Source organism: Chlorocebus sabaeus, chromosome 8 (genome assembly GCF_047675955.1).
Source record: "Chlorocebus sabaeus isolate Y175 chromosome 8, mChlSab1.0.hap1, whole genome shotgun sequence".
Lineage (NCBI taxonomy): Eukaryota > Metazoa > Chordata > Mammalia > Primates > Cercopithecidae > Chlorocebus > Chlorocebus sabaeus.
Window position 1 is genome coordinate 148,842,178 of NC_132911.1, and position 26,737 is coordinate 148,868,914.

Below are 26,737 nucleotides of genomic sequence, written 5' to 3' on the forward strand. Positions count from 1 at the left end.
GAAAATGAAGCCGGGCACAGTGGCCCATGCCTGTACACCCAGCATTTGGGGAGGCCCAGGTGGGAGGATTGCTTGAGTGAGGAGTTTGAGACCAGCCTGGGTAACAAAGTGAGACCCCGTCTCCATAACAAATTTAAAATTAGCTGGGCATGGTGTTGTGTGCGGAGGTGGGAGGATCACTTGGGCCCAGGAGGTTGAGGCTGCACCCCAGCCTGGCCGACAGAGAGACTATCTTGGGGGTAGGGGGTGCAGAACACTTCTCCAGTGATATCTTGTTCGTGTTTCATTTTCCCCAATTGTCAAACTAATGATGTCCTTGGTGCCATCATTGATGGTGTTAAATTTAGTCACTTGGATGATCTGGTAGATGTCTCCATTGTAAAGTAAATTTCCATTTGTAAATTTCCCCTTTCAAATTTATAAGTAGTGTATAAGGTCACTGCTTTGAGACTGAAAATACCCTGTTCTCCAAAAGACTCTCACCAATAATTAGACTTCACCTCTAAAAGAAACCTTCCTGTTTCTTCTTTTTAAAAAGAAATTTGAGTATCAGCATGAACTCATGGATTATGTTTTTATTCAGTGTGTTATCATCTCTCCTGTCATTATTCATCCTGATATTCAAATTGTCCCACAATTGGTCAGTGAGGTCCCTTCAGCCTGGCTCCCCTACCCTTTTGCCATGTTGCCGTCACGTTTTGAGCACTTATTTTACTTTACCACACACAATGCTCCAGGCTCACCTTGAAATTTTTGCCCCAGCCCCAGAAACAGCTGTTTCTTCAACTTCATTTTAATGGGAAATGCTATTTGAAACCAGGATCTGAGCCTTACTTAGGTGAACTCGTTGCTTACGAAGTGTCATTGCGTCTGGACTGTTTTAGAGCTAGCAAACATATACAAAAAACATAAAACGATACAAATTAACTGATCCCTCTAATGCAGTCACTAAAGCTTTCTCCTTTCTTTCTTCCACGCTGGCTTCTTTCCCACCGCCCACCGCAGGCAACCCCGGCTCTCAGCGACGTGGATGTCTTTGTACTCATTCGCTCAGCCCCACAATCCACATATGAGTTTTGGACGTGTCTCCTTTCCTTGAAGAAAATCGCATTACACATACGCATCTACGTAGGCAAAGGTCCCCCTCTTTGTCCCCCTGGCTGACATTTTGGCTGGTGCACCTGCTCACTTCACCGGAGCAGGAGAGCAAAGCGCGGGCCTGGAATCAGGAGAGCAAAGCGCGGGCCTGGGGTCCGGGGAGCCTCCCGGGCCAGTCCTGCGGCCACGAGGGCGCCTCACCACCAGTCCGGCGCGGGGTCCGCGGGCTCGTAGGGCTGCAGCCACGTGTCACTGTCGTTCTCTTCGGGGACGCGCGTCCGAACCCGCAGCGGGCAGATGGTCAGGGGATCCGGACGTTCGCCGCCGTCGTGGGCCCGGGGCCTGAAGTAGGCACACAGCGCGCCCGAGAAGGTGTCGTGGAAGGTGAAGATGTGGGAGCCGTCGGACACGTTGAAGAAGGACAGCTGTCCCGCCTCGCAGTCCAGGAAGACGCCCAGGCGCCGCGGAGGCACGCGCAGGGGGAGCGCCACGCGGTGCGGGGCCAGGACGAAGTACTCGCAGCCGTTCCACAGCCCCAGCACCCAGTAGCCGGTCGCCGGGCTCAGGCGCACGGGCCCCGCGCGCGGCACCGCGGCCAGGCAGGCGCCCAGGAACCAGCGGCTGCGGCGGCCCACGTGCACCTCCCAGTAGTGGCGGCCCGCGGAGAACCGCTGCAGGCTCAGCGCGCACGTCTGCTCCGAGAACCGCTGCGGGTCGCTCGGCGCCGGGTCTGGGGGCGCCCGGCGGGAAGACACGCTCTTGCCATCCTCGGACACTTCCAGGCTGGGGTGCGCGGAGGCCGCATCCAGAGTCACGTCCACTGCGCAGAGCCGCAGCGTTAGTGCGCGCCCGGGACGGTCTGGGCCGGTCCGTCTCTTCCCCGAGACGGACAAACCTCTAGTTTCTCGTGGTGGAATAATCAGTGAAATGAACCCCTTACTCCGACCCTCGCCCCTGCAAACTCCCTCCCCGGGACTGAAGTGACATGTTGTAAGTCCCTCCTGCGTGTTTGATAGTGACAAGGAATCCTGCCCTGGCTTGAACTCCATACCAGAGATAGCAAGGCAGCAGGCTGGTGGGAAGGGAGCCACGTCCCGGTCAAGGGGAAGGACCTACGGGCTGGCTCTAGTTCCTGCTGGTGGCACCACCCCGTGTGACCTTGACATAATCAGGAGAGCACTGAGCGTCATTTTACAGAAGTTTTTGGATTTTTTTTTTTTTACATACAGTCCTTCAGAAAGTTTTAAAAAGGATTTTAAAAGGACCTTTGAGATCATCTATCCAGTGCCCCACATTTGAACACCCCATCCCATCTGACAGATGGGAACCTAGGGGACCCCTTCTGTCAGAGGATCCGGGAGGTTCCTTATAAACTCTGCACTCTGGCCTGCAAATGGCCCCGAGCCAGACGGAAACAAACGTAGTGTAACCCCGAGGAGCGACGTGTGTGGGAGCTCACGTGTGCGTGTGTGTGTGCATGTGCGTGTGCATGGAACCACGCGTGTGTGTGCATACACATGCAGGCATATGTGTCGTGTGGCGTGTTTGCAAGTGTGCGTGTGTGTCTGTGTGTGCCGGCCCCATACTTGGCTCCCAGAAAGCCCCGACCTCTAATCTCAGATCTCCCCACCTCCCTTCTGTTTAAGATCCAGCCAACCCAAAACACAAATCAGTTTCCTGGCTTCAGTTACCTGCGTATTTTTGGGCTGCTCTCCACTCTGAAACCAAACAGAGGAGAAAAAAAGGTCAGAAACCTCAGTCGGTAACTCTGGAACCTCAGCAAAGGCTCCAGATGCATGAGGGATGCAGGCAGCGAGAACGACCCCATTCCCACCATGACAACGGGTTTGAATTCAGACTGGTCTTGGGGTTCACCATGGATTTTCCTGAGAAATTTCCGATCGAGTAGAGGCCTGTGTCATTGATACCAGAGCTACATGCAGGCTGAAATTCTGCTGGAAAAAGCCGGAGAATGGAGCACGTAGGTGAAGAGACTCTATAGGCAGCCTGGATGCCCTGAGACACGGAAGTGGAGCCTCAGACTCTGACTGGCCAGGCTGTGCCCAGGAGGTCCAGCTGAGCCTGACAGATCCCGAAGATGCCCTCCAGATGTCCTGTGTTTTCGTGACATGCCTCCATTCTTAATGTGAATCAATCTGAGTGGATTTCTGTTATGTTTTATCTCGTTTTGTTTTGCAACAAAGATATCACCGAGTCACAAAAGCAAAAGCAACACAAGACATTCTCAGAGTTCCAGATATTTACAGCAAGGCTTTGTTGCCCCAGTTTTGTGTCAGGATAACTGGTGAAGCTTTAAACACAATAGCTCTTGTGTGGAATATCTCAATTCTACAAAGATATTGATTTTCCCTAAGTTTATCTGTAAGTTCAAAGCAATCCTATGTTAAACTCCTTTTTGGATTTTTTGTGGAGATTTATGAATTTATCCTAAAGTTTATATTTTAAAAAGGTTCATTCACTTTAAAAAAGGAATTGGAAATGGAGAAGGAAAACTTGTACTTTCAGATACTACAAAAGCCATAGCAGTAAAAACAATGATGTAATAGGTGGCCAATGGACACACTCATATAGAGACAGGAATCCAACGTGCATCAAAGGTGGTTCCCATCAGTGGCAACCCTGGAATGGTGGAGTAAATGGCATTGGTAAGCCCAACTCACTATATGGAGAAAAATCACAGGATTCTCACCCAACACCTCATAAAATGGCAAATTTTAGATGGATTAAAGATGCAAATATAAAGATAGTAGAAAGGTTTTTGTAGTTACATGAAGAAAAAGAAATAGAAGAAAGTGTAAGAGAATATCTTTGTGACCTAAGTGTGAGGAAAGTTTTCTTCAATGAAACTTCAAAAACACAAACCATAAGGTAGGTAAAAAGGTGATGGATTACATTTTATCAAAATTAATAATTCCTTTTCAATAAGGGGAACTATGGACACAGCTAATGGCAGATGGCACAACAGAAGAAGGAATTCACAATGTTTACCCACGAGGGATTAATCTCTCTCTCTCTCTCACACATACACACAGACACACACACACACACACACACACACACACACACACACACACAGAGACATATAATATTCCTGTTAATAATAAAAGACAGCAATCCCAAAAGAAAAATGGGTCAATGATACGAACTGGCAGTTTTCAGTAGAGGAAGCTCCCGAACCAACTAGCGTATACGGAGATGCTCAATCTTCTCAGCATTCACAGGTGTGCAAACCTAAAGAACCATGAGCCATCACTTATCCCCATTGACTGGCAAACTTAGAAAGCTGGCTCACGTGAGATGTGGGCACATGGAATGTCCCTGCTTGGCTGGTGGCAGGATGATGACGCTGCCTTCAGCGCATCCCAGTATCCCCTTACCCCATGGGACACACCCACCATGGGCCAGCAATCCCCCTCCTAGTTATAGACCCCAGAGAGATCTCCACACAGGGCCGTAAGGCAATGCGTTTGAGACTATGCATTCGGTGTTGTTGTGGAGTTACAGGCAGCCTGGATACCTTCCCCAGGAGGGTGGCTGGCTAAAATGAAGCACTCTGCGGTAAGGAGGAAAAACAGACTGAATACACACGAGTGGCAGCGATGGATATTAAAGCATGGTGAGCATGAGAAAAGCAAGGAACAGCACAGAACCATAAATGTCACTTACATGAACTAAGATGCATATGCGTAAATCGATATTCACATTTTGCAAGAATATATACAAACTATATACATTAGACGGTCTGCATTAGGGGTGAATAGAGGGAGGTATACAGAGAAGTATTTCCATGTACAGCAACACATTCATGCCCGAACCATGAGTCTGTCTTGGAGGATGGGCACCAGGAGTCAAGGTAACTCTGATATGTAACCAGGATTGGAACTAGTGGTTTGCAGTACACTTAGTCCTCAGGACGGAGTATAACCTCTACCCAGTGACACAGATTAACACATGCTGTGTGAGGCCGCGGAATGCAACCAGAATGAAGCCCAATAGGTTCATCAGGGTGAGTTGGACCGGGGTGCTCAGACATAAATGAGGAAGAGTCAGAGAGAGACGGATTCCACTCACCAGCCTGGCCTTCAGTCCGTCTCCAGTCTGAAGCAACCAAGGAAAAGCAGGAAATTAGCACATCAGGACCCCAAGCTTCCCCGCTCACACATCACATCTTGCACCCACTGTGTCCCCTCCCCTCCCCTCTCTCCCGCCACCCACACCGCCAGCAGGGGTCCTGCCTGGGCACCATACCTGGTTGGGAGATGAGAAGATATATTGGGAACCAGATGCAAAATGATGAATAAAGAGAAATAGTTCTAAGAGGGGTCACTTACCAAGCTCTTTCTGAAGCTTCTCTGCAAGCAGAACACACAAAGAAAACATCAGCCTGCAGATGGGTGGAACCATCTTCCCAAGACAGGCCACTGGGAAGAGCTTCCTCAGTCTTAAGCCATTGCTAATCATAGCTTCATTTTTTTTTTTTTTTCCCGCAGCTTCATCTTTGCCCCTTCATTGCCCTCAAAAAGGAGGCCCACCTGCAGGACTCTTATGCCTCATCCTATCTTAGCTCAAAGGTAGAAATCTGCACAGGGCCTAGAAGGGGAACCAGATCTTAGAACTGACATGCCTCTTCCCAGGGTTCAGGTTATTCCTTCTGTCTGAAATCACAAGCTTCCTGGGGGCAGAGCTCCTACGTAAGTCCAGGCACTGAGCGCAGCCTATGTGAGCCTCAGGGTCACTTACTGGGTACGTTATTTAAAGGACTGGAAGGACATCACACCCAATTATTTCCCCTGACCAAATACCAAGGACGCCAACATTTTGCTACTAAAAATGCATTCCTTTGATCTGTCCATCCAGTGTCAAGCTCTTTCAAAGGTAAATGCTCCTGGTAGAGGCATTCGTACTATAGTGTTATGACTTACAATTCAGACTATAGTGTTAATGACTTATTAGGGCTATTTTTTTTTCATTCCCCTTGAAGGACTAGGCAGATGGCAAGACAAGCTTCCCCAACCTTACAGTTTCATTTGAATCACACCCCAACCCCAACACCATGATGGCCTTTTCCTCCATCCCCCTCCCTTGGGTTCACTCTGGCTTCCTCTCTGCAGAGACACATTCCACGGTTTCACGTCTCTGAGTCTCTGGGGAGAAAAGGGAATCTGAGAAATTACTCCCATTTTGGTGCACATTAAAGGTGTCACCCTTCCTAGTGCCATTTGCATTACAAAGAGAAGGATATTTTAGGAAGATGAACCAGAAACAGTAAACGTTTTATGACGGAATTTTAACTGAATTGTCTAATTTGCAGGGGAGGAGCTGGCAGGGTCTGTCCGGAGGGTCTCAGGCAGCTGGACAGTGGCAGGCAGCCACCTTTTCAGCCCCTTAGCAAGAGAAGAGGTGGAGGCTCACAGGGATGGTCTAGAATTAGACAGTTGCCAGCTGACTCCCTCCAAAGGGAGCCTCTCCTCCCACTGCACAGGCACAGGGGTCCACCCCACTGTCTGACAGGCAGCACTGTGGCCCGGCACCCAGAACTTACCCAGCTCTGCAGTGAGTTTCCCTAGAGAGAGAGAGAGAAAAAAAAAAAAAGAAGAAAGACTCTCAGGTTGGGGAACGAGGCAGACAGAACAGATGGATGAACGCTGAGGCCACACCTCCGATGTGGCACTCCCACCCCCGGTGGTCTGGGGGCCCAGGCTGGGCTGGACAGTGAGGCTCCAGGCAGGGGATGGGGAAGTGCTCACGCTTGGCTCCCCTTCTCCATAGGAGGGTGACCCAGCGCCCTCCCTCCTGCTAGTGTGAAAATAAATGTCGGAGCCTTCCAAATTTACTCTGCCCAGGGGAAGCGTTAAGCCCTGGACACTGCCTCACACACCACGGCTGTTTGCTCTGGTGCCTGACCGCTGCTTCCTGACCTTGTGCTGAGGTGTCACCCATCAGCCCGACTCCCTGCGCTTCACGAAAACCTGGACGCAATGACGCTGGCAGCGGAGACCCCGGTCACTGCTCCCTCTGTACGGTGCAATGTTAAGCGAGCTCCGAGGGTGTGATCAACAGCAGCCAATCAACCCTGGCACCGCACACTACCCTCTGCGTGGAAGATGCAACCGTTCAGCACCTCCGCTTTTGTCCCTATGAACAATCTTCCCTTTCCCCACCGAGGGCGCTGATCGCCGCTCCCGGGGGCCGCCCTGACACCTTGCGCTGGAACAAACCCTCGTCATGGGGTCCAGAGCCTTTGATTTACTGCACTGCGGGTCGGCACCTCGGGAGGTGGGTGCAGAGCGCCCGGTCCCCGCTCACCTTCTCTCTTCTGCGCCTCCTTCTTCAGCTTTTCTGAAGGGAAAACGGGAGGGGAGAGGCTGAGTGTGCGCCCCCCGCTCTCTCCAGGCCCCCTTCCCGCGCCGCGTCCTGGGAGGAGGCGCCCCGTGGCCCGGGGTCCAGGACCGGCCGGACGCCCCTCCCCGCCCCACTGCCCCGCGCCGGTACCTTGGCATCGCCGCCGCAGCCGGAGGAAGCCCAGCGCCAGCGCCGCGAGGGCCGCCAGCAGCGCCGCCAGGGCCCCGACCAAAGCGCCCTTCCACGGAGAGGCTCCGGGAGAAAACACGCCTGGAAAACACCCCCCGGGCGGTCTCGATTCAGGCGCCACTGAACACCCAGACGCAAGCCCGGCCTGCCCGCTGCGCGCCGGAAAACCGCCCGAGGGACCTTCGGCCGGCAGCCGCGGGTGAAACGCGCTCCGGAGGTGGGAGCCGAGCGCGCTCTGCGGACGGGCCGGGGCGAGCTGCAGCGTGTGCGGGAGGGAACCGGCGCCCCAGCCCGGCTCGGCTCGCGGCTTCTGCGGCCACGACCACGCGCTGCCCTCGCTCCGCTCCTTCCCACTCTTGCCCCACGTGGGAGGGTCCCTGGGGCTTGGCAGGCGCTGGACGTCCAGGGGGCTCCCGCTCTGCGCCCGCGCTGTCTAGTCCACAGCTCGTCTCCTGCTTGTTTGCAAACATTCGGCTTCTACCTCGGTTCTTACTGCGCTTTTGGAAGCCGTGAGAACGAAACCACGCGCGCGTGGCCTGGCAGCTCCCACCTCCCTCCCGGCTCCCCAGGCAGGACCCGCCCCGGGGCAGCACCCACAGCACCAGCCAGCGCAGAACACATCGGCCTTTCACAAACGCTGTGGCAGTTTAACAGAGTGACTTTCTGTCTGTGTCGTCTAATTACTGGAAAATGGTGCTTTGATCTCAGATCTTTAAGAAATATTCTTTTTTGTTGCAGTAAAATATACGGAACAACGTTTCCCATCTTAACCGTTTTTAAGTGTACAGTTCAGGGGCGTAAGTGTATTCACCATGTGGTGCAACCATCACCACCGCGCATCTCCAGAAGTTTCTTCATCTTTCAAAACTGAACCTCTGTGCTTATTAAACAATAGTTCCTCTTCACCCCGCAGCCCCTGGCGCCCTCCATACACTCTCTCCACCCCTGTGGACTTGACTTCTCCAGGTAATCCCACATCAGCCGAATCAGACAGCATTCGTTCTTTTGTGTCTGGCTTATAAGTGACATTAATGGGCTTTGGCTTTTAATTTTGTTTTTCTAGCAGTGCATTTTTATAGTATGGTACAAGAACACTGGGTCACAATGGATTGGTCCTCACAACAGATGGTGTGTGAAGCAATCGCCTGGGGTCAAGAGCAAGGGCTCAGGGCCGACTGTCTCTCTGACCTGTGACCCTCCCCCTCGACCCTCTGGCTTCCTCGCTGTTCTGCCAGCAGCCGGCAGGTTTCCCTCTCAGGCCCCTGGCTTTGCCCTTCCCACCACCAGAATGCCTTCCCAAAGTTATCCATGTGAATCATGCCCTCTGTAAAGGGGTCCGTGCATGCAAACATTTACCCATCTAAAAATTTGTATATAAACTTAAGTTTCATAATAAATATAAATAATATAAATTAAGATTTATATTAAAAGCTAAAAAGAAAATATTGGGTTTTTCCTGGTGCAAAAAGAGAGACACTTTCCTCTTCCCCTCTCTTAGTTCATTTTCCTTAGAAAATGTATCAATTCTTTCTTTACAACCCAAGAATGTTTTTTCTAAGGGTGGCGTATTTGAAATGCAAACATAAAAGGGAGAGCACTAAGAATGATGGTTTCCAGAAACCATCATTCTTAGCAAACTATCACAAGAACAGAAAACCAAACACCGCATGTTCTCACTCATAGGTGGGAACTGAACAATGAGATCACTTGGACTCGGGAAGGGGAACATCATACACGGGGCCTATCATGGGGAGGGGGGAGGGGGGAGGGATTGCATTGGGAGTTATACCTGATGTAAATGACGAGTTGATGGGTGCAGCACACCAACATGGCACAAGTATACATATGTAACAAACCTGCACGTTATGCACATGTACCCTAGAACTTAAAGTATAATAATAATAATAAATAAATAAATTAAAAAAAAAAAAAGGGAGAGCACTGCCACGGAGATCCCTGTCTCATGGGAGTTTAGCTTAGCTGCATGGCTCCAACTCGTAACTACAGGCTTGCCGTAGACATATCACATGCTTTGTTTTTCCTTTGGTTAAAGACAGTTGGCTCACACAGATGGCCATCCCAGTTCCCAGGAGATTTAGAACCATGTGTGATAAGTGGTTTGCCAAGTCCTCCTACTTGCAGACAAGTTATCATTTATCTAGAGAACATGTATGCATTGGCTTGTATCTGACCGACTATATCAAAGGGTGAGATTTCTTTTCTGTTATAATAAAATAGCTATTGATTTGGACTCTGTGAAAAATGGCCCGTAGATTGGGTTTGTCCTGAAAATGTAAAACAATTAGAACCATGAACTGGAAACCCTTTGGTGGCTGCCTTGTAATAAGACTTTAACCATGACCCTGCCTTCAGCTCGCTGCCTAAACAACCACTTCCCAGACGTCATCTGTAAGAGGGTAGACACACAGCTAGTCCTCTTAAGTGTTACCAAATTCCCCTGTTCTGGAGCTTTCCAACTTTGAATTCCAGTAATATGGTACAAGAGAGCTTGCTTCTCCGTAGCTCCATCAACAGCACATGGAAGCGCTTTTGAAATTTTGTGTCTGACAGTTAAAAAAATTGCATTTTAATATAGCTTTGATTTGCCTTTCTCTCACTAAGCGTAAGGCCCCACTACTTTCGGCCTGCTTCATTTTTCTCTACAGCGCCTACCACCTTCTTTTTTTTTTTTTTTCTTTAGACAGAGTCTTACTCTGTCGCCCAGATCTCGGCTCACTGCAACCTCTGCCCCTCGGGTTCAAGTGATTTTCCTGCTTCAGCCTCCCAAGTAGCTGGAATTACAGGCGCCTGCCACCACACCCGGCTAATTTTTGTATTTTCAGTAGAGATGGGGTTTCACCATCTTGGCCAGGCTGGTCTTGAACTCCTGACCTCGTGATCCACCCGCCTTGGCCTCCCAAAGTGCTGGGATTACAGGTGTGAGCCACTGTGCCCGGCTGCACCTTCTAACGTGATGTGACAGGATGCACTTCTTTTGCTTATTGTCTGTATCTCCCACTGGCATGGGGACCTGAGGGTAGGGACTGGGGTCACATTGCGGAAACTCAATAAATACTGTTTGGGGGATAGCACGACGAATCTATTGGCTCCCATGATGGCCTCTGATGAGTAGAGTTTTGGGTTTTAGTGTATGGCCTTAGGCACAGAAAGGTGGGCTCTCTGGGGCTTCCCTCACTGACTGTTTGGGGTCTCAGCAGTGTTCTTAGTGTGTTCCTAATATCCAAGTTACTGACTTTTCAGGTGTCAAGGCCAACACACCTATACGCAGACAGACACACCCCATACGCAATACCACTGTGTCTTTATAGATTGCCTTTGGGCCAATGTGTATGGAGACGTGAGGACTAGGAAGACGGGTGTGAGCTGACAACCACTGACCTGCTATCTGGACCACGAACTCTTTCTTCTGGTTCAAGAGGAGATTCTGGATGGAGAGGGACACATTGCTGAAGGCTCCCTCTCGGACAACCACGGATGTTTCCAGACTGAACAGGCCCTGGGCATCCCAGACGATGGCTTCAAACTCTGGAGGCAGGCACTGTCCCTGGTGGTCTCTCCACTGAGCCTTAGGCTTGGGGTACCAGCCACTGGATCTCAGCCTCAGCTGAATGCCTCCTTCCTTGAAGCCCTCAAGGGAGAGGTGAGGGTCTGAGCCCAGCCCTGGCGGAGGCAGGAGGAGTGGGAAAGATCAGGGTCCTTCCGAGAAATCACGCATAAAGTTCATGCCACTGTTCACCATTTGTAGTCACCATAAAGCATCATGAAGTGTGGCTGCTATTAAGACAGGTGTGGGCTTGCAGCTCCCCACCCATGGACTGGAAATGACAGTCTAAATTAGTGGTAGCATGTGGGGACAGTGATACCCCTGAGGGACATTTGGAAATGCTGGAAATGACTCTAAATCAGTGGTAGCATGTGGGGACAATAATACCCCTGAGGGACATTTGGAAATGTGAAGGGGGTCATTGGGTGGGGAAGGGCTCCTGGTAATTAATCATATCAGGCAAGGGACAGTTTCCTAGAATGAAGAACAGCACCACCCTAAATTCTAATACATTCGAGTTGTGACTCTTCTCTTTTTCTTGAATCCCTCCAGAGCTCCAGTTCCACTGCCTCATACACGCTTCTTTATCTCTCCATCCTTGTGGAACTAGCATTGTATTTTGAGTATGCAAAACATTAATGTGGTTTAAATGCCAATGCTGTATAGAAATGTATACCAGGAAAAAAACTCCATCCTTTCCATGTCATCACACCTCACCCTAGGTAACCAATTTCATTAATTTCTTGTTTATCCTTCCTATGTTCCTTTTGGCAATGTTTCTCCTTCTTTCTTACACATGCAAGTATGTATTATTGAACCTTGCATTTTAATTTTCTCTCTTAACAATACTAGAAATCACTCTGCATCCATTCAGAGACCACCTCATCATTGTTTCAGATGCATAATACATAATATAGATTACTCCATTGGGTGGATAGAGCATATTCAGCTTTTATGCTTGGACATTTAGGTGGTTTCCATTATTTTACAATTGTTTTTAAAAAGCTTTACAAAGATTAAACTCATACATATGTTTTTTTCATATTGGAGGTGTCGGAGGTGGCGTAAGTTCCTGGAGGTGGGATTGCTGTGTCAGAGGGTAGACACACAGCTAGTCCTCTGAAGTATTACCAAATTCCCCTGTCCTGGAGCTTTCCAACTTTGAATTCCACTAACATGGTACAAGAGAGCTTGCTTCTCCATAGCTCCATCAACAGCACGTGGAAGAGCTTTTGAAATTTTGCTAGTCTGACAGTTAAAAATAAATTGCATTTTGACGTAGCTTTGATTTGCCTTTCTCTCCCTACGAGTAACTTTGTTACTCATAATATATTATATATAACATATAACATTTTTATATTTTATATATTTATAAATTTTATAATTTACAAATATTATATAATATAATATATTATATATAAATAAATATATGATATATTATATATAAATATATATGATATATAACATATATCTCATATATATATATTTTTTGAGACAGAGTTGTCGCCCAGGCTGGAGTGCAGTGGCAGGTGAAGCTCACTGCAGCCAGATCCCTCCACCTCACCCCCCTGAGTAGCTGGGACTACAGGCATGCACCACCACACCTGGCTAAGAGATGGGGTCCCCCTTTGTTGCCCGGGCTGGTCTCGAACTCTGGGGCTCGAGTGACCTGCTTGCCTCGGTCTCCCAAAGTGCTGGGATTAAGCCTGAGCTTAAGGCTTGAGCCACTGTGCCCAGCCTTTTCATATGTTTAAGGGCTGTTTGTGTATGTTTTGGTGAACTGTTTGTTTTGTTTGTTCATTTGAGAATGGACCTATCCATCAGCTTTTATGTTTTTTAAAAATTACCAACATTCTTCCATTCTCTGTGACTCTACCTCTACTTGGGCAAAGCACTTGTATCTCCCTCTCCCCTGCAGGGCCTTAGGTCAGTCCACGCACCTGCTACCTCCAGTTCCCAGAGAGCTTCGCCAGAGAAGTTGTTAGAGAGGAAGCGGCAGCCATATGTGCCCTCGTCGGAGGGGACGATGCTGTGAAGCTGCAGGATCACACTGCCATAGGCGATGTTGTCCTTGACCAACTTGGTCCTGTTCCGGAACGCCTCCATCTGCCTGCCAGGGAGCTCCTGCTGCTCCTGGTACAGGTGCACCACGGCTGAGGTGTGGTTCCGGAACCAGCGGATCTCCATGTGCTGGGCATCCAGCTGTGGCCATAGGTGGCACGAGAACTCCACCTCCTCCCCGACGAGGGCCAGGACGGGATACTCAGGGCCTAGCACCTTGACCTCTAGGATGACAAGTCAGAACAGGCAAAAGCAACCCTCATCCAATTAAAAAAAAGTTATCACACCCCTTTATAACTGAAGAATCTACAGCAAGCCATGCAAACAAGAAAGGTAAGATCCTCTGCAGGACAACTGGCCCGGATCCTTGAACAAGTAATTTTTACGAAAAAACGTGAGTGCACAATTAAACACACAGGTGACATCACAACCAGATTTGTGGTGCTCAGCTGGTAACTGGTTTCCTCCAACCAGGTACAAATGTTATTTTGGGGACAATTATGTAAATATGACCAAAGCATGAAGTGAAATGGAATCTTTGATCAAAAAAGCAAGTTTCAAAATAATCTGTACAACATTATCTTAAGTAAAAAACATATATATTTGCATAAATGTGCAGAGAAAAATATCTGAAAGGAGACACCAAATTGCTGATGGTGGTAATTTCTGCATGATGAGAATATATATTTTCTTATTTTTGCTTGTCTGATTTTCCGAGTTTAAAAAATAATTTACATGTACAGGTTCTACAAAGGGTATCAAAAATCATCTACAAGGGTTCCCTGCTCCACAGGTTTTCTTATCAAAAGGCCAACCAAATCCTTCCGTTGAGACTTATTTGTTGGGCTCTTTCATTTGATCACCCTCCTCTTTGAAGGCTTCTTCCTGGGGCCTTTCTGCTCCCTTTGGTCTGGTCTGTTGTCTGCAGTTCCCATGAGAGTCGCTGCTCCTGTGCTGGTCTTCCGCGTGCACTGCCGCCCCACAGGCACTCACTCTTCTCTCTGGCCTCTGTACCTCTCTTCTCCTTTCTTTCCAAGTTCAGCTGAAAGCATCCCGAAGCTCTCCTGTCATGGACCCCCCTGTCCCGCACTTGGCCCACAGGAAATGGAGGGACCTTCCTTTGTTCACACTATTTGAGGCCCCTCATTGGCGGCTGGGTGAATATCCAATACCCTTCCAACACGGTTCCCTCTCCAGGTTCTCTCCGGCTGTCCCTCCACACACTGACGTCTGGCTGTTTCCCTGGGCACACCCTGCCTCAGCTTATCCCCTACCTGTCATCTTCCTGGAGAATGTGCATCCTGCAAGCCTCTGCTCAAACTATATTCCCTTTCTATGGCTCTCCTCAGCTTTCCGGGAACAAATCATTACTCTTAGCTGTGCTCCCAAAGTCTCTCTCTCTCTCCCTCTCTCTCTCTCTCTTTCTCTCAGCCATGGTCACATAAATGGACAGCCATTTATGCCACATCCACATCCCTCCCTTGACTACAGACCGCTGAAGACCTGGGCTATGCCGCGGTCACCCCAGTATTCCTGGTTTCCAGCCCAGGAAATTAGGAAATCATCTTTGAATTATTAGTTTACACCCTCTGTTGGCTACATCTTTCATGAGAGAAGCTTTGCAAGGGGTAAAGTTAAAAACGTGTATCAATGGGTTCAGCACAAACACAGGCCAATGAGTTTCCTGGCACCCTCTTGCTTGGCTCCCTGCTATGCCTGTGGATTTCGGAGTGCTGGGAAGTGTGCAAGAGGCGGTGGGAGCTGGAGAGATAGTGGAGGAACACTGCAGGCTGGATAATGCCCAGGGGTAGTGTTTCTTTAACAACCAGGATTGAAGTCCTTTTTGTATTTTAGCATCTGGCACGCCCTCGTACTGTTCTAAGATCTTATCCCTGGGGAGCACCTGGCAGGAGGGGTGGCGTTCATGTCCTGGCTGGCTGGGCTACAGATCAGACACAATACCTGAGTTCGGCTCCCCAGGCTGAAGGAGGAGGAGGTGCATGAGGAAGACTAGACTTCTGGTCAGAGATACTGGCTTCAAGGAGTCCAGGGAGACTGGGAAATCCACCATCTCTTTTCAGCAGTGGGGGCCACCTGGAGAGGGACAAAGGGATGCTGGAGCGATGTGCAGAGGTCGGGGGAGCTGGAACTCACTCCATCAGACCTGAAGTCAGTTGTGACCTCAGTTATTTTTGTCTTGCTCTCAAATTCCTGACAAGCCTCAGAGCTTGACTTCTTTAGCTGGATGTGAGAGCTGCTTCTAATTTTTCCAGGGGACACTGTTAATGGCATCCCTGGCCTTGCTCAGGTTCACAGAGCTGCAAGGGGACAAGGCTGAAGGGTCCCAGAGGAAGCAGCTTCTGTGCTGCTTATTGTTTAGAGCCAGGAATAGAGTCACACAATGTGTGGGGGCTCAGTGCCCCCCCACTTTTCTGGGCTTAGCGACTTTGCTCGAACAAAGGGCAGTCTCTGAAGATCTCAGATGCATTTTCATTATCCCTGCCTCACCGCCACCAACCCAACCTTCGTCCCACTTCCCTTTGGTCTGGAACATTGGGTCCACAAAACACAGGAACAAACACAGAGTTCTGCTTTCTCAGAAGTGGAGTGCATGTGGGTGGCTGCCTGCCAGCCCCAACGACGTCCTGGGACACTTTCCTCCAGGCCTGGGACCTTGAGTTGTGCCTTCAGGAGGCCAGCTGGTAACTGTCTCTGTCGAGAGTATCTTCGGGGCCACAGTGATGGAGTCATCCCATCTAGCCACCCCTTCCTCATCTGTGACCCAGGAGGCCCAGACCCAGCCCAGACAAGGGCTGCCCCCTCACTCTTGATGCTCTGCTCCCTTGGGCGCCACTAATGACTCAAGGCCAGAGTGTGTTGCAGCCAGTGAGTCTGGAGACACACAAAACTCTCCACATTTCTCTTGCATTTAGTTGTGCAAGATTTTAGGCAGATTTTTAATTGGCTGGACCTAAATCTCTGCCTGAACCATGGAAGAGACCCGTGCCCACTCCCACGGGTTGCTGGGAGCTCTTGAAATCAAAGTCAGCACCCCCCTTCCCCTCTGCCTTGCAAACGTCCACACTGTCTTCATCCTGGGACTGCACCCCTTGTCTTTCACGGCATCACAGTGCCCTTGTTGGGGAAGGCCGCGGTAGGCTCCTCTGTCCAGCCCTCTCTGTCTCCCCGTCTGCCCCCATGGCTTGGCTTTTCTTCTGAGACCTTGGCATGGCAGGTGTTTCTGATGTCCTGTGGCCGCAAGACACGGGCCATGCTGTCAGCAACGCCACCAGCAGGTGTGAAGGAAGGACTCTCAAAGCTGCTGGCCGTGCAGTGGCCGAAGGATCAGAGGGGTGTGCAGGGTGAGTTAATGAGGTGGTAGAGGCTTCCCAGGGACCCTTAGGCTGGGAGGGACCCGGGTAGGCAGGAATACAAGGGAAGAGGGGTGGCCCGTGAGGCTCATGGGCTGATGGCCCTGTCTCCTAGAGCTGAAATTGAGGGGACAAACAGAGGACAGGTTGGGACAGCTCCAGGTGTGTTTCAAGAAGGTCTCAAGGACAGGAGGTGGGGTCCCCTGAAGCAGGGCCGTGTTGACAGCTCTCAGTTATTGGAATCCGATTCACACAATGACATGGGAGAGGCCTTGGGCAGGGTCCAGGCTCTGGCTGGACAGTCCGGACTCTCACCCTCTGCGGCCACTGGTGCGAGCCTCTCTGTGACAGGTGGGGAAGCTGCAAGGAAGGGTTCTAGCAAAGGGGTCTACACTGGTTGTGCACCTTCTCACCCTCTCTTCTGTTCCCTTCTCTTTATGCTTCAGTCTTTTCTTCTGGATTCTAGACACAGGTTAGAGCCCCATGACAGCAAAGCCAGGAAGGGCACGTCAGTGTCCAGCTAGTGCCTTCCAAAACCAAGCGGGGCTCAGCGTTTGTGCATCCATCTGGGTGGGCTGGGTTCTGGGGAATTAGTCGGGGTTGTGTTAGGCTGTGACACAGGCCCCCTCATGAGGTGGTAATGGGGCGCGAGACAGGTCCCACAGCTGGCCTCCTCGCAGAAGGAACACTCGTTCCAATGGCCTGGGCTGGGGGCAGGCTGCCACCTCCCGGGGACAGGGGATTGGGGCAGGGTGTTCCAGAACCGTGGAAGTGCTAGAGGGACCTCCGTTCTCTGTTGTGAGACACCCGTGTGATTTCCATCATGGATGCCTCAGAGGAGGAGGATTGTAGACACACACACACACACACACACACACACACACGTGCTCATAGTAATAAAAACGAACATGCACTGGGTACTTCCTATCTATCAGGCACTTATCTATACCTCAAGTATTATTAGTATTTTTATTATTATTATTACTAATAGGTCCAAATTATAGCTGAGGAAACGGAGGCCCGGGAGCTGAGTGACTTGCTCTGGCCCACAGTGGGTGAGAGGTGGAGGGGGTTCCACCTCCACTGTCCGGTTCCAGAGCCTCGCTCTGCGCTTCTCGAATTCAGATTCCTCACCAGCTGTGTCGTGTGTCTGGGTACACCCTTCAGTCACTCCTGTTACCCAAAACCATGACGTCTGAGGAACCAGCTGGCCACAGACCAAACACTCACCCTAACCTGCCATCACACAGAGGCACTGAAGAAGCGACCGACTCCCAGGGTGCCAGCCACAAAACCAGCCAACCAACCAACCAACCAACTAATGAATAAAAACTTTAAAATCCCACTGCCAGATAAAACAACTTAAAACTGAGGTCTCCCTAAGACTTTGTCAAGAGCATCTTCTCAGCCAGGAGGGACATGTACCTGGTCCCTTGGCTCCCAACACTCAAGGGTATCATCTTGAAAGCCTTTAGTCAGAGACAGATGGTCTGGCAAGTTCCTGAAGGAAAAAATCAGCGGCTACTGAACAGCACCCTCCTCCCCGTTTGCTGCCGCGAGTCCGCCCTTTCTGACCTCACTCTCCAGTTAAGGATCGAGGGTGCTCAATCCGTACTTGAAGTTCAAGTCCCCTCCTTGAAGGAAACACTTTCCACTCTCTGCTATTTTGATTACAGTGTAAATTGATTTCAGGTTCTGTTCCTGGTGAGGAGGTTTTGCCTGGGGAAGGAGTAAGCGACTGGACGCATCGGATATTTGGGGAAGATTGAAACCCGGTGTGCGCGAGGACCGCCGAGGGATCCTCCAGCTGCAGCTGAGCTCTGGTGGCGCGCACCTGCTCCTCGTCCTCCCAGGAGCCTCGGGCCGCTCCCTCCGGAAGGTACAGGGAGAAATAAGTGTCCTGGGAAATGTCACCGCCTGCACCCAGCAAAAGCCCATTTCTTTCTTCTCCTTCTCTTTTTATTTTTTTCTTCTTGCTCTCTCACTGCCCCCAGCCCACCCCATTCCTGTTCTCTCCTCCTGCACCTGCAATTCCTAAACAACCCTGACGTTATTTTGATTTCCGGTCCCTCAGTCTTGAATCTGTCTTTAAAGATGAGTACTTTTTGCTTTGCTACTGTTATTTTTTTAGATAATTTATTGTTAAATGAAGAATTTTAAAGCAAAATGCAGTGGGACAGATGTCAAAGGCAAGTTGAAAACATAATTTCTGTCGAATACTATTCCGGATTTCCTAAGATTAGGCACAAGAAAAGCATCGAATGAAAGGTACTTACTCAAGCTAAGTCTTTTTAAAAGGTCTGTATTTGAAAGGAAAGCAACTTTTCACTAAAAATATAAATCATTCTTATTACATGAAAACCGTAATTTAAGAGACTGAGAAGACAGCTTTTTGATTCACAAATAAACGGCATCTCCCTAATACACTTAGGAATGTTTGTTTTTAATCAGTGACTCTTAAAAATCACTGCTTCCACCTGAAAAACTCACGCGAATCACTAAGGATTGATGTCCTCCGATCCACCCTAAAGTGTCCCATTTTTCTCTACACGTCCTTTTCTGCAACTTTCAGCAAAGCAAGACTGGAGAAAAAGAGCATTAGAAGGAACCTCAGCTGATTCCCTAGTGAATAACTTAACAAAATAGAACCTGCTTTTCCGTTTGCATTACACATTCACAGTCTCTCACTCTTACTTACTATAGTGGTGTATTTCAGATTCTGTCCACACATACAAGTATTTGCCTGAACTTAACACTGTCTTCCTGACATAAAGGTAAATCTCCCAAGGACATCTCCGAACCTGGCAGTGTCCAAAGGCCACGTCCTCCCACAGGACTGCCTCGCCTGCCGTGCTGCTGTTGGTGTTGCCCTGAGCGGTCCCAGGGTCTCCATGGGGCGGAGCAAAACCTTGGGGATCTCCCTAACATAATTTTAAGACTACGTTTAACACTGACATGACCACATTAGGAAACCCGGCAGGAAAATCCACTTTTATTAATAAATGTCATGTCACTTGCTCTCCCAAACACAGGAGGCATGTTTTGCCCTGCATGTGTGTGAGGAGACTATGGGGTCCCACAGCGGAAAACTTCTCTAGTAATAAAGTATAGAAATTATCCCTGAAAGTGTAGTCTTTGCTTTGCTACTTCTGTAAGCTGTGGAACTGGGGAATTTTGCCTGTCTCCTATCCTCCACCTGCCCAGCTGCAAGTCCCCGGGTGTCAGTGGGGCCTTGGCCCTCTCCCACTGGCCTCCCTGGCACCCCTGCAATGCCCTTGCCCCTGGCAGACCCCAGCTAGTGCCCACTGCCTGCACTGGTTCGATTTCAACAGGTCCACAGGAGGATTTCCACCCTCTTAGTCTCTACGGAAGATAGACTGCCCCAAGAAGGGAACTGCCATGAGGCTTGCAATCCTTTTCATCTGGTGAGGGGCAATGGGATGTATCAGGATCCTGCCTCCTGAGATGGGGCGTACCTAAATGGGCGTCGACATCTCCTCTTGGCCACACTCAGAACATCCCATGCTGCAGCCAAGCTCAGATAATAAAATGCTGCCACTAATTGTACGCCCTCCCAAAGCCTCCCACCTTCATTTTCTGATTGCTGTTTCTGAAAAGTGGAGGTGTAGGCAGCTGTTGAGAATGAGCCACTTACCTGTCAGGTAGCAGCAAAAGGTCTGCAATGGCAGATGAGTCCCAGTGATCTCACCTCCTCTGCAAAGGGTGATGATCGCTGGGAAGTGTCTTGGTCCCAGATGCTAAGATTCGGTAGACGTGGACTGGCAGCTGAGCTCCAGAGGCCAGGACATGTGTGAGAATTATTTATCCATCTTCCTCCCAGAGATATATGCTGTTTGCTCCGCCCTTTGCTATGAAAACCAAGGTGGATAGAACAAAACAAGGAAGTCGTCACATCCTCTCTCTGAGAAAAATCTTGAATTCCCATGTAAAATATCTCTCTAGGGTCACAGAAGGAGGGGAAAGGTATCTGAGAGCTTTGTAGAGAGTGACAGCTGCAGAGGCTCAAAGTGGGGAGAAAAGGCTCCAGCTGGGTGCAGGGTCTTTGTGCCGGTGAAGCTGGGACTCCTGGGAGGCAGGGGGGCAGTCCCCGAATGTGAAAGAGAGTCGACTGCAATCTCCACTAACTAAGCATGAGGAAGGGGCTGATGCCCAGTTTTTAACCCACCATAACCTTCTCCTCAGGGCAAGGTCAGTGGGGAGTAACTCCTGGGGGCATTGCTGTTAGTGCAGCCTGCAAAACCTGTTCGCGTGCAGCTTGGAAATGCAGTGGGTGCTGGACTGGGATCTCTCTAGTGGAGCAGAGCTCAAAAAAGAAGAAGCAAGCACTACCCCACCCCAGCCCACCCCATCTTACTGTAGGCCACGGTGCGACTTGGGCATAAGTGGACTGAGGCACTAGCCACCCAGCTGCAGCCCACACTGACATCCCCTCCAGGGAACAGGCCAGAGCTGAGGCACGAGCCGCTCAAACACATGCAGTATTGTGGTAAACTGAGGAGCAGAGAGATGGATGTGAAAATCAGGAGGATTGTTTATTTTAGGTACACACCGGCTCGGTGGACTCACATCCAAAAAGCTGAGCCCTAAACAAAGACAGGGTGGGGTGTTTGTACGTGGACTTACGATAAACAAAACAAAAGCAGTTAATCATATGATAGGTCACATAATCTATAGCACAGCATAACTTGTGGCCTTGCATAGCCGGTGGCCTTGTAGCTGCATTGAAAGAAAAACAAGAACTGACTAAATACAGACATTCGTAAAACACGATCACGCTGAAGAAGCCTGAGGAAAGAGTAACAGTAAAAGAATTTGCCTTTCTTTTTCCTTTAACCTTGCTCTGGAAGTGGGGCGGGGGGTGTCTGGAGCCCATTCCTTTGGCCTTGGTTTTCTGGACAGCGTTATCTTATCTGTCCTTGAAGTGAGCTTGCTAGGCAGAGGAAAACCTGTTTTCTTTTCTTGGAGTGAATGAATGCATATGTATTTTTAATTTTTCTGCCTCAGCAGGACACCGCGGGGACTCCCAGAAGGGCCTGTGTTTGGAGAGGGGCCTGTGCAGGTGGCAGGGGTCCATATGGGAGGGAGACAGGAGCCAGTGAGCTACAGTCATCGACCTGGAGGTGACTGTCCGTGCTCAGACAGGCTGGCAAGACTGGGCACCCAGGCTTATTAATGTGGAAAGATGTCCCTAGGACAGCAAAGGGGCTGAACAATGAGCTCAAACAGTGGGTGCAGTTCCCCACGCCTGGGGAGACAGAGGAGGGCTCAGGGACAAGGTATACTGAAAATGGATGCTATATAAACAGTAGGTTCGGGGAAGCAGCGGGGCAGCCTGGGAGGACAGACATTCTTCGTGGAGGGAGGTGATTAGCACGTGGGAGGTAGGAAAAGGCTAGGGGCTAGCCAGGCCAGTGTGTGGCTCACTAGTGGAAGGGAAGGCTGAACAGAAATGGATGGGACCACATCGCAGAGGCCCTTGCATGCCACACAGGGGAGTGAAAGAGAAGGGAAATTGCACTTGTAGAGAGGGGCTGCTCAAAAGCGAGGACATGGCCTAAGCTTTCCATTGCCCTTAGGTTGGGTTCCTCCATGCTGCCTGGGGAAAGGTGAGATTGTCACAGCAGAAATGCAAAGAGAGAGAAATGGGCAGAGTCCGCTTCTGTGACTCCCAGACACAGCCCTGGTGGGATGCAGGAGGGGACACCACCTGCCACCGCCTGCATATCAGGTGCATCATGCGGCAGGAAAGATGTAGACAGCAGCTGCGCCCTTCCAGCCGCACCTCCCATTCCAAGACCCAGTAAATGCATAAAGGCTCAGATCCAAAAGGAAGGTGGGTGCTGAACCCCTGGCAGGCTACAGGTGTCACTGGAAAGAACGGACCCTCATCTGTCCTTGTGTGGGACCTTTGGGGTGTCAATTTTCTTCCTGGAAACCTCTGTGGCACCTGAGTTCTCGTCCTGCCTCCAGGAAGAATGAAGTCATGAGGTACACAGAGAAGTAAAGGTGAAGAAGATGTAGAGGAGCTTTATTGAACGTTGGAACAGCTCAGAGGTGACCTGCAGTGAGCTCCTCAATGTAGGTAAGTCCTCCCCTCCCATTGAGTGTTCAGCTGTCAGCAGAGAAGGCCCTGGAGAGGGCAGCTCCTCTCTGCCCGCTGGTCCTCCTGCCACCTACTGCTGTCAGCAGACGGAAGCCCCTGGAGAGAGCGGCTCCTCTCCACAGGCAGGTTGTTCGGAATGGCTCTGCAGGTCTCTGAAGCTCTCAGCAGAGAGGGTAGCTCCTCTCTGCAGCTGGTCGTCCTGTTGTTTCTCCATCCTCTGCCCTGCTCTGGCTGAGCCTGGCGCTTTTATGCACCTCTGAGGGGAGGAAGTGCATGCGGACTGGTCCATGGGCAGCCAGAGGGAGACACCACAAGTCCCCACTCCGGCCCCAGGGACTGGCGGCCCGACCTTCAGACCCTCCCTGGCCTTACTGGGGACCTGCCTTCTCCCTCCAGGGACTCTGTCTGCCTCCCACTGCCATTCATGGTCCCTGGCCAACCCCGCTCCGAGATTGGGAGCAGAGAGAGCCCAGGCAGTGAGGACCAGAACCCCGGAGCCTGCAGGGATGGGGGTTGGGGGGGTGGGTTCTTCCCAGGCCCTGGAGGTGCAGGTTGCGCAGATGCTGGGGTCCTGCTCCTGGGAGCATGGCCGAAGCCGCACCCGGGGAGCTCCTGCCCCGTCAGTTTTGAAGGGCAGGTCTCCTGCTTGTCCTGGCTCCTGCCTCCTCCGTGGAGCAGACGGACGAGGTCTGCAGCTGTGGGTCGGGCGGCTGCAGCTGCACGCGGAAGGGCAGATCCCGCCTGTCCTCCGCTCCCACCCAAGAGCTCAGGGAGGCTCGGACCCACAGCTGCAGTTTGGGCGGCTGTAGCCCACACAGGAGGGTGGGGATCCTGCCTGATCTGTAGAGCAGGCGGCCTGGGTCTGCAGTCACAGTTTGGGTGGCTACAGCGGCACCCGGGGAGCGCCCGCCCCGCTCGGAAGTGTGTGGCCCCAGCCAGGCCTCCCTGCTGCAGCTGGTGTGAAGGCAGCGGCCACCACGTGGAGGGGGGTAATTAGCACGCGTGGGCTAGGAAAAGGCCAGGGGCTAGCCAGGCCAGTATGGAGCCATCACTCGGACAGTGGAGAACATGCCCCATTGCATAGCCTCGCCATGAGGTCGTCTGAGGGAATCCTGGAGGGCTAGTGGGAGAACCCTCATCCCCAGGGCAAAGGCTGTTCTCACGCCTGGCGTGGGCTACCAGAGGAGACAGAATGAAAGTCATGCCAGCCTCGCAAGGAGTGAATTCCTCCTTTTCTGACGGTTCCCCATCCACCTCCCCCGGCAGCCCACACACGGCCCTTGAGCTTCCTTAGCACATGTTCTCCTTGGCGGTTCTCCAGCGAGCTCACATTGGCTTTTCGGTGCCTGTCAGCGGGCACAGTGCCCACCATTGTGCTTTGTCACAGAGATGGAGACATGCACAGGCGCTGGAAGAGGAGCAGCCCACTGGCTCCCTGCGGGCCACAGGTGCTCATCTTTGGCTCCTGAGAATGTGAGAGCTGCAGGAGCCACACACACCCTCTACTCCCAAACAGCCTGGCCTCCCCAAGGTCCTGGCCCTCTGACCCCCAAGCTTTGATATTTGTTCTTTGCTGCAATGTATTATGTGGGTATTTCGCTGTCTTTTTTTTTTTTAGATGGAGTCTCGCTCCGTCACCCAGGCTGGAGTGCAGTGGTGTGATCTCAGCTCACTGCAACCTCCATCTCCTGGGTTCAAGCGATTCTCCTGCCTCAGCCTCCTGAGTAGATGCGACTACAGACGTGCACCACCACACCCAGCTAATTTTTGTAATTTTAGTAGAGATGGGGTTTCACTATGTTGGCCAGGCTGGTCTTGAACTCCTGACCTCAAGTGATCCGCCCGCCTCAGCCTCCCAAGGTGCTGGGACTACAGGTGTGAGCCACCACACCTGGCCTGGGTATTTCACTTTCTAAGTGGTCTGTATCTTTTACCAGTGTCAAACATCTATGCTATGTTTAAATTTTTTTCTGGTATTATTTTTTAGGTGATATTACTATTGTAATTTCAACTTCCTTTTTGCTTTCCTGCTAGACTGTCTTTGCCCATTCCTTTGTTTACAAACTTTTTCTGTGGTCTTGTTTTATTTTATCTGTAAATAAGTTACTAAAAATAAGTTGCTAGGCCGGGTGTGGTGGCTCACACCCGTAATCCCGGCACTGTGGGAGGCCAAGGCAGGAGACCAGGAGATCGAGACCAGCCTGGGCAACATGGTGAAACCCTGTCTCTACAAAAAATTTTAAAAAATTAGCCAGGCATGGTGGTGCATACCTATAGTCCCAGCTACTTTGGAGGCTGAGGTGGGAAGATGGCCTGAGTCTCAGAGGTGGAGGTTGCAGTGAGCTAAGATCGTGCCACTGCACGCCATCCTGGGTGACAAAGCCAGAACCTGTCTAAAAAAAACAAAAACAAAAACAAAAACAATAACAAGCAAAAAAAACTTGCTATAAATAAAGCATTTAAAACAGTATCTGGATTACAAGTAATAAGTGTTTGCTGCTTTCGTTGTTATTAAGAACTATTATAAGAAGTGTCACCTTTCTTTTCTGCCTCAAGTTAAAATCTCCATTTTTTAAGGGAAATTAAATTTGTCACATTTATAGCAGTTAATAATTTGCTTTGACTTAGTTTTATTCTCTTGTTTTATGTTCCTATTGAATATGCTTTCTGTTTTATATTTGCTTCTGCGACTGGGTGGTGCAGTTTTCTTTCTTTGTGTCCCCTCTAGTGGTTTGAACATTCTATTACCTATTTCTATATACACTTAAACGTTTATAAACCATATATACATATATATATATGTGTATATATAAACTTTGAGACAAGATCTAGCTCTGTCACTCAGGCTGGAGTGCAGTGGCACAATCATGACTCACTGCAGCCTCAACTTCCTGGCCTCAAGTTGGGCTCAAGCGATCCTCCCACCTCAGCCTCCCAAGCAGCTGAGACTACAGGCATGCACCATGCTAGGCTAATTTTTAAATTTTTCTGTAGAGCCAGGACCTTACTATGTTGCCCAGGATGGCCTTGAACTTTTGGTCTCAAGCAATGCTCCCTCCTTGGCCTCCCAAAGTGTTGGGATTGCAGGTGTGAGCCACCTCACCCAGACTGTAAACTATATCTAGACTTTTACATTTTTTCTTTAATGTCTAGAAGTGCTGGTCATTCCTGAATGAGACAAAATATTGATTAGGCTTTTACTCCTCTTCCATTCCTTTCTACTCTTCCCCACCCAAACTTCCAGGTTTTGTTGAAGTCATGTGGAAGTTAAATTTCGGATGCTCTAACATAGAATCTTTTCACCTTCTATTGTAGGAATTGTGTCCTAGAAATTGCATTAAGCATCACAGATGCACTTGCAGCTGCTACAGCAATAATCACTCCTTTTGGTGGTTTTGTTCACCACCGTTTCTTGTGTTACATGTCTCCTCACTTTATTTTGTTACGGGCTCATTTTGCTTGAAATGTCTCAAATATTTTATTTCCACTATTGTTAATGAGCAGTATATTTTTTTCCGTTTATCTCTGAAGTTCTGTAAAACTTTCTTAGTTGAAAGGTATTTGTTCAAAAATGTAGCTGTAACCCTGGAGGAAGTGTAAGTAGTGAGGAAGTGTAAATAGTGAGGAAGTAAGGACCGGGTAAGGAGGTAGAGAGCCCTGTTGATGATTCACAGCCCTGACCCCTCACAGCAGAAAGCCAATCGACAGGTAGTGGTGATATAAACAGGTAACTTAAAGATAAGGAAGTTAAGTACCTGAAAAACCCCAAATAGAAGCCGTACAATTATTTCTCTGGGAAACAAGACCTGGAAGGATAGGGAAAAGATGCAGAAGGGACACGGTTAGGAGATTGTTGCTTTTTATTACAGTGCTTTTTGTCAAATTTTACTCTTGAAATGTGAGCCTGCATTACTTTCATAAGAATAAGTTTCCAGTAACTCAAAGGGACTTCTTAGTCCTGGCCAA

The 26,737-nt window shown here is 50.0% G+C and overlaps 1 protein-coding gene across 4 annotated transcripts; it reads right to left on the bottom strand.

Moving 5' to 3' along the window:
• Window positions 1–1,192: 1,192 nt before the first annotated feature.
• Window positions 1,193–20,495, bottom strand: LOC140712263 (butyrophilin-like protein 9). 4 transcript variants are annotated; one of them, XM_073018571.1, is made up of 11 exons: window positions 20,303–20,486; window positions 15,239–15,370; window positions 13,156–13,500; window positions 11,050–11,331; window positions 7,612–7,731; window positions 7,426–7,458; window positions 6,662–6,682; window positions 5,451–5,471; window positions 5,191–5,217; window positions 2,790–2,816; window positions 1,193–1,918 (listed from the first exon to the last, which is right to left on the bottom strand). In XM_073018571.1, the coding sequence occupies exons 2-11, from the start codon at window positions 15,345–15,347 to the stop codon at window positions 1,296–1,298; spliced, it is 1,608 nt and encodes a 535-aa protein (XP_072874672.1). In that variant the 5' UTR covers window positions 15,348–15,370; window positions 20,303–20,486; the 3' UTR covers window positions 1,193–1,295. The 4 variants fall into 4 exon arrangements, with proteins under 4 accessions (XP_072874672.1, XP_072874674.1, XP_072874673.1 ...); XM_073018573.1 differs by lacking the exon at window positions 15,239–15,370 and having other exon boundaries at window positions 20,303–20,397; XM_073018572.1 differs by lacking the exon at window positions 20,303–20,486 and having other exon boundaries at window positions 13,156–14,318; window positions 15,239–15,345.
• Window positions 20,496–26,737: the final 6,242 nt, after the last annotated feature.

Excerpts from the sequence above, each read along its gene's own strand:
- LOC140712263 (XM_073018571.1), bottom strand. The coding sequence starts at position 15,347 with ATGGTGGATTTCCCAGTCTCCCTGGACTCCTTGAAGCCAGTATCTCTG. Across the intron at positions 2,817-5,190 it reads ACGGACTGAAGGCCAGGCTG|AGTGGAGAGCAGCCCAAAAA; the intron begins GTGAGTGGAATC and ends GTTTGGTTTCAG. Across the intron at positions 1,919-2,789 it reads AGCAGCCCAAAAATACGCAG|TGGACGTGACTCTGGATGCG; the intron begins GTAACTGAAGCC and ends GGCTCTGCGCAG.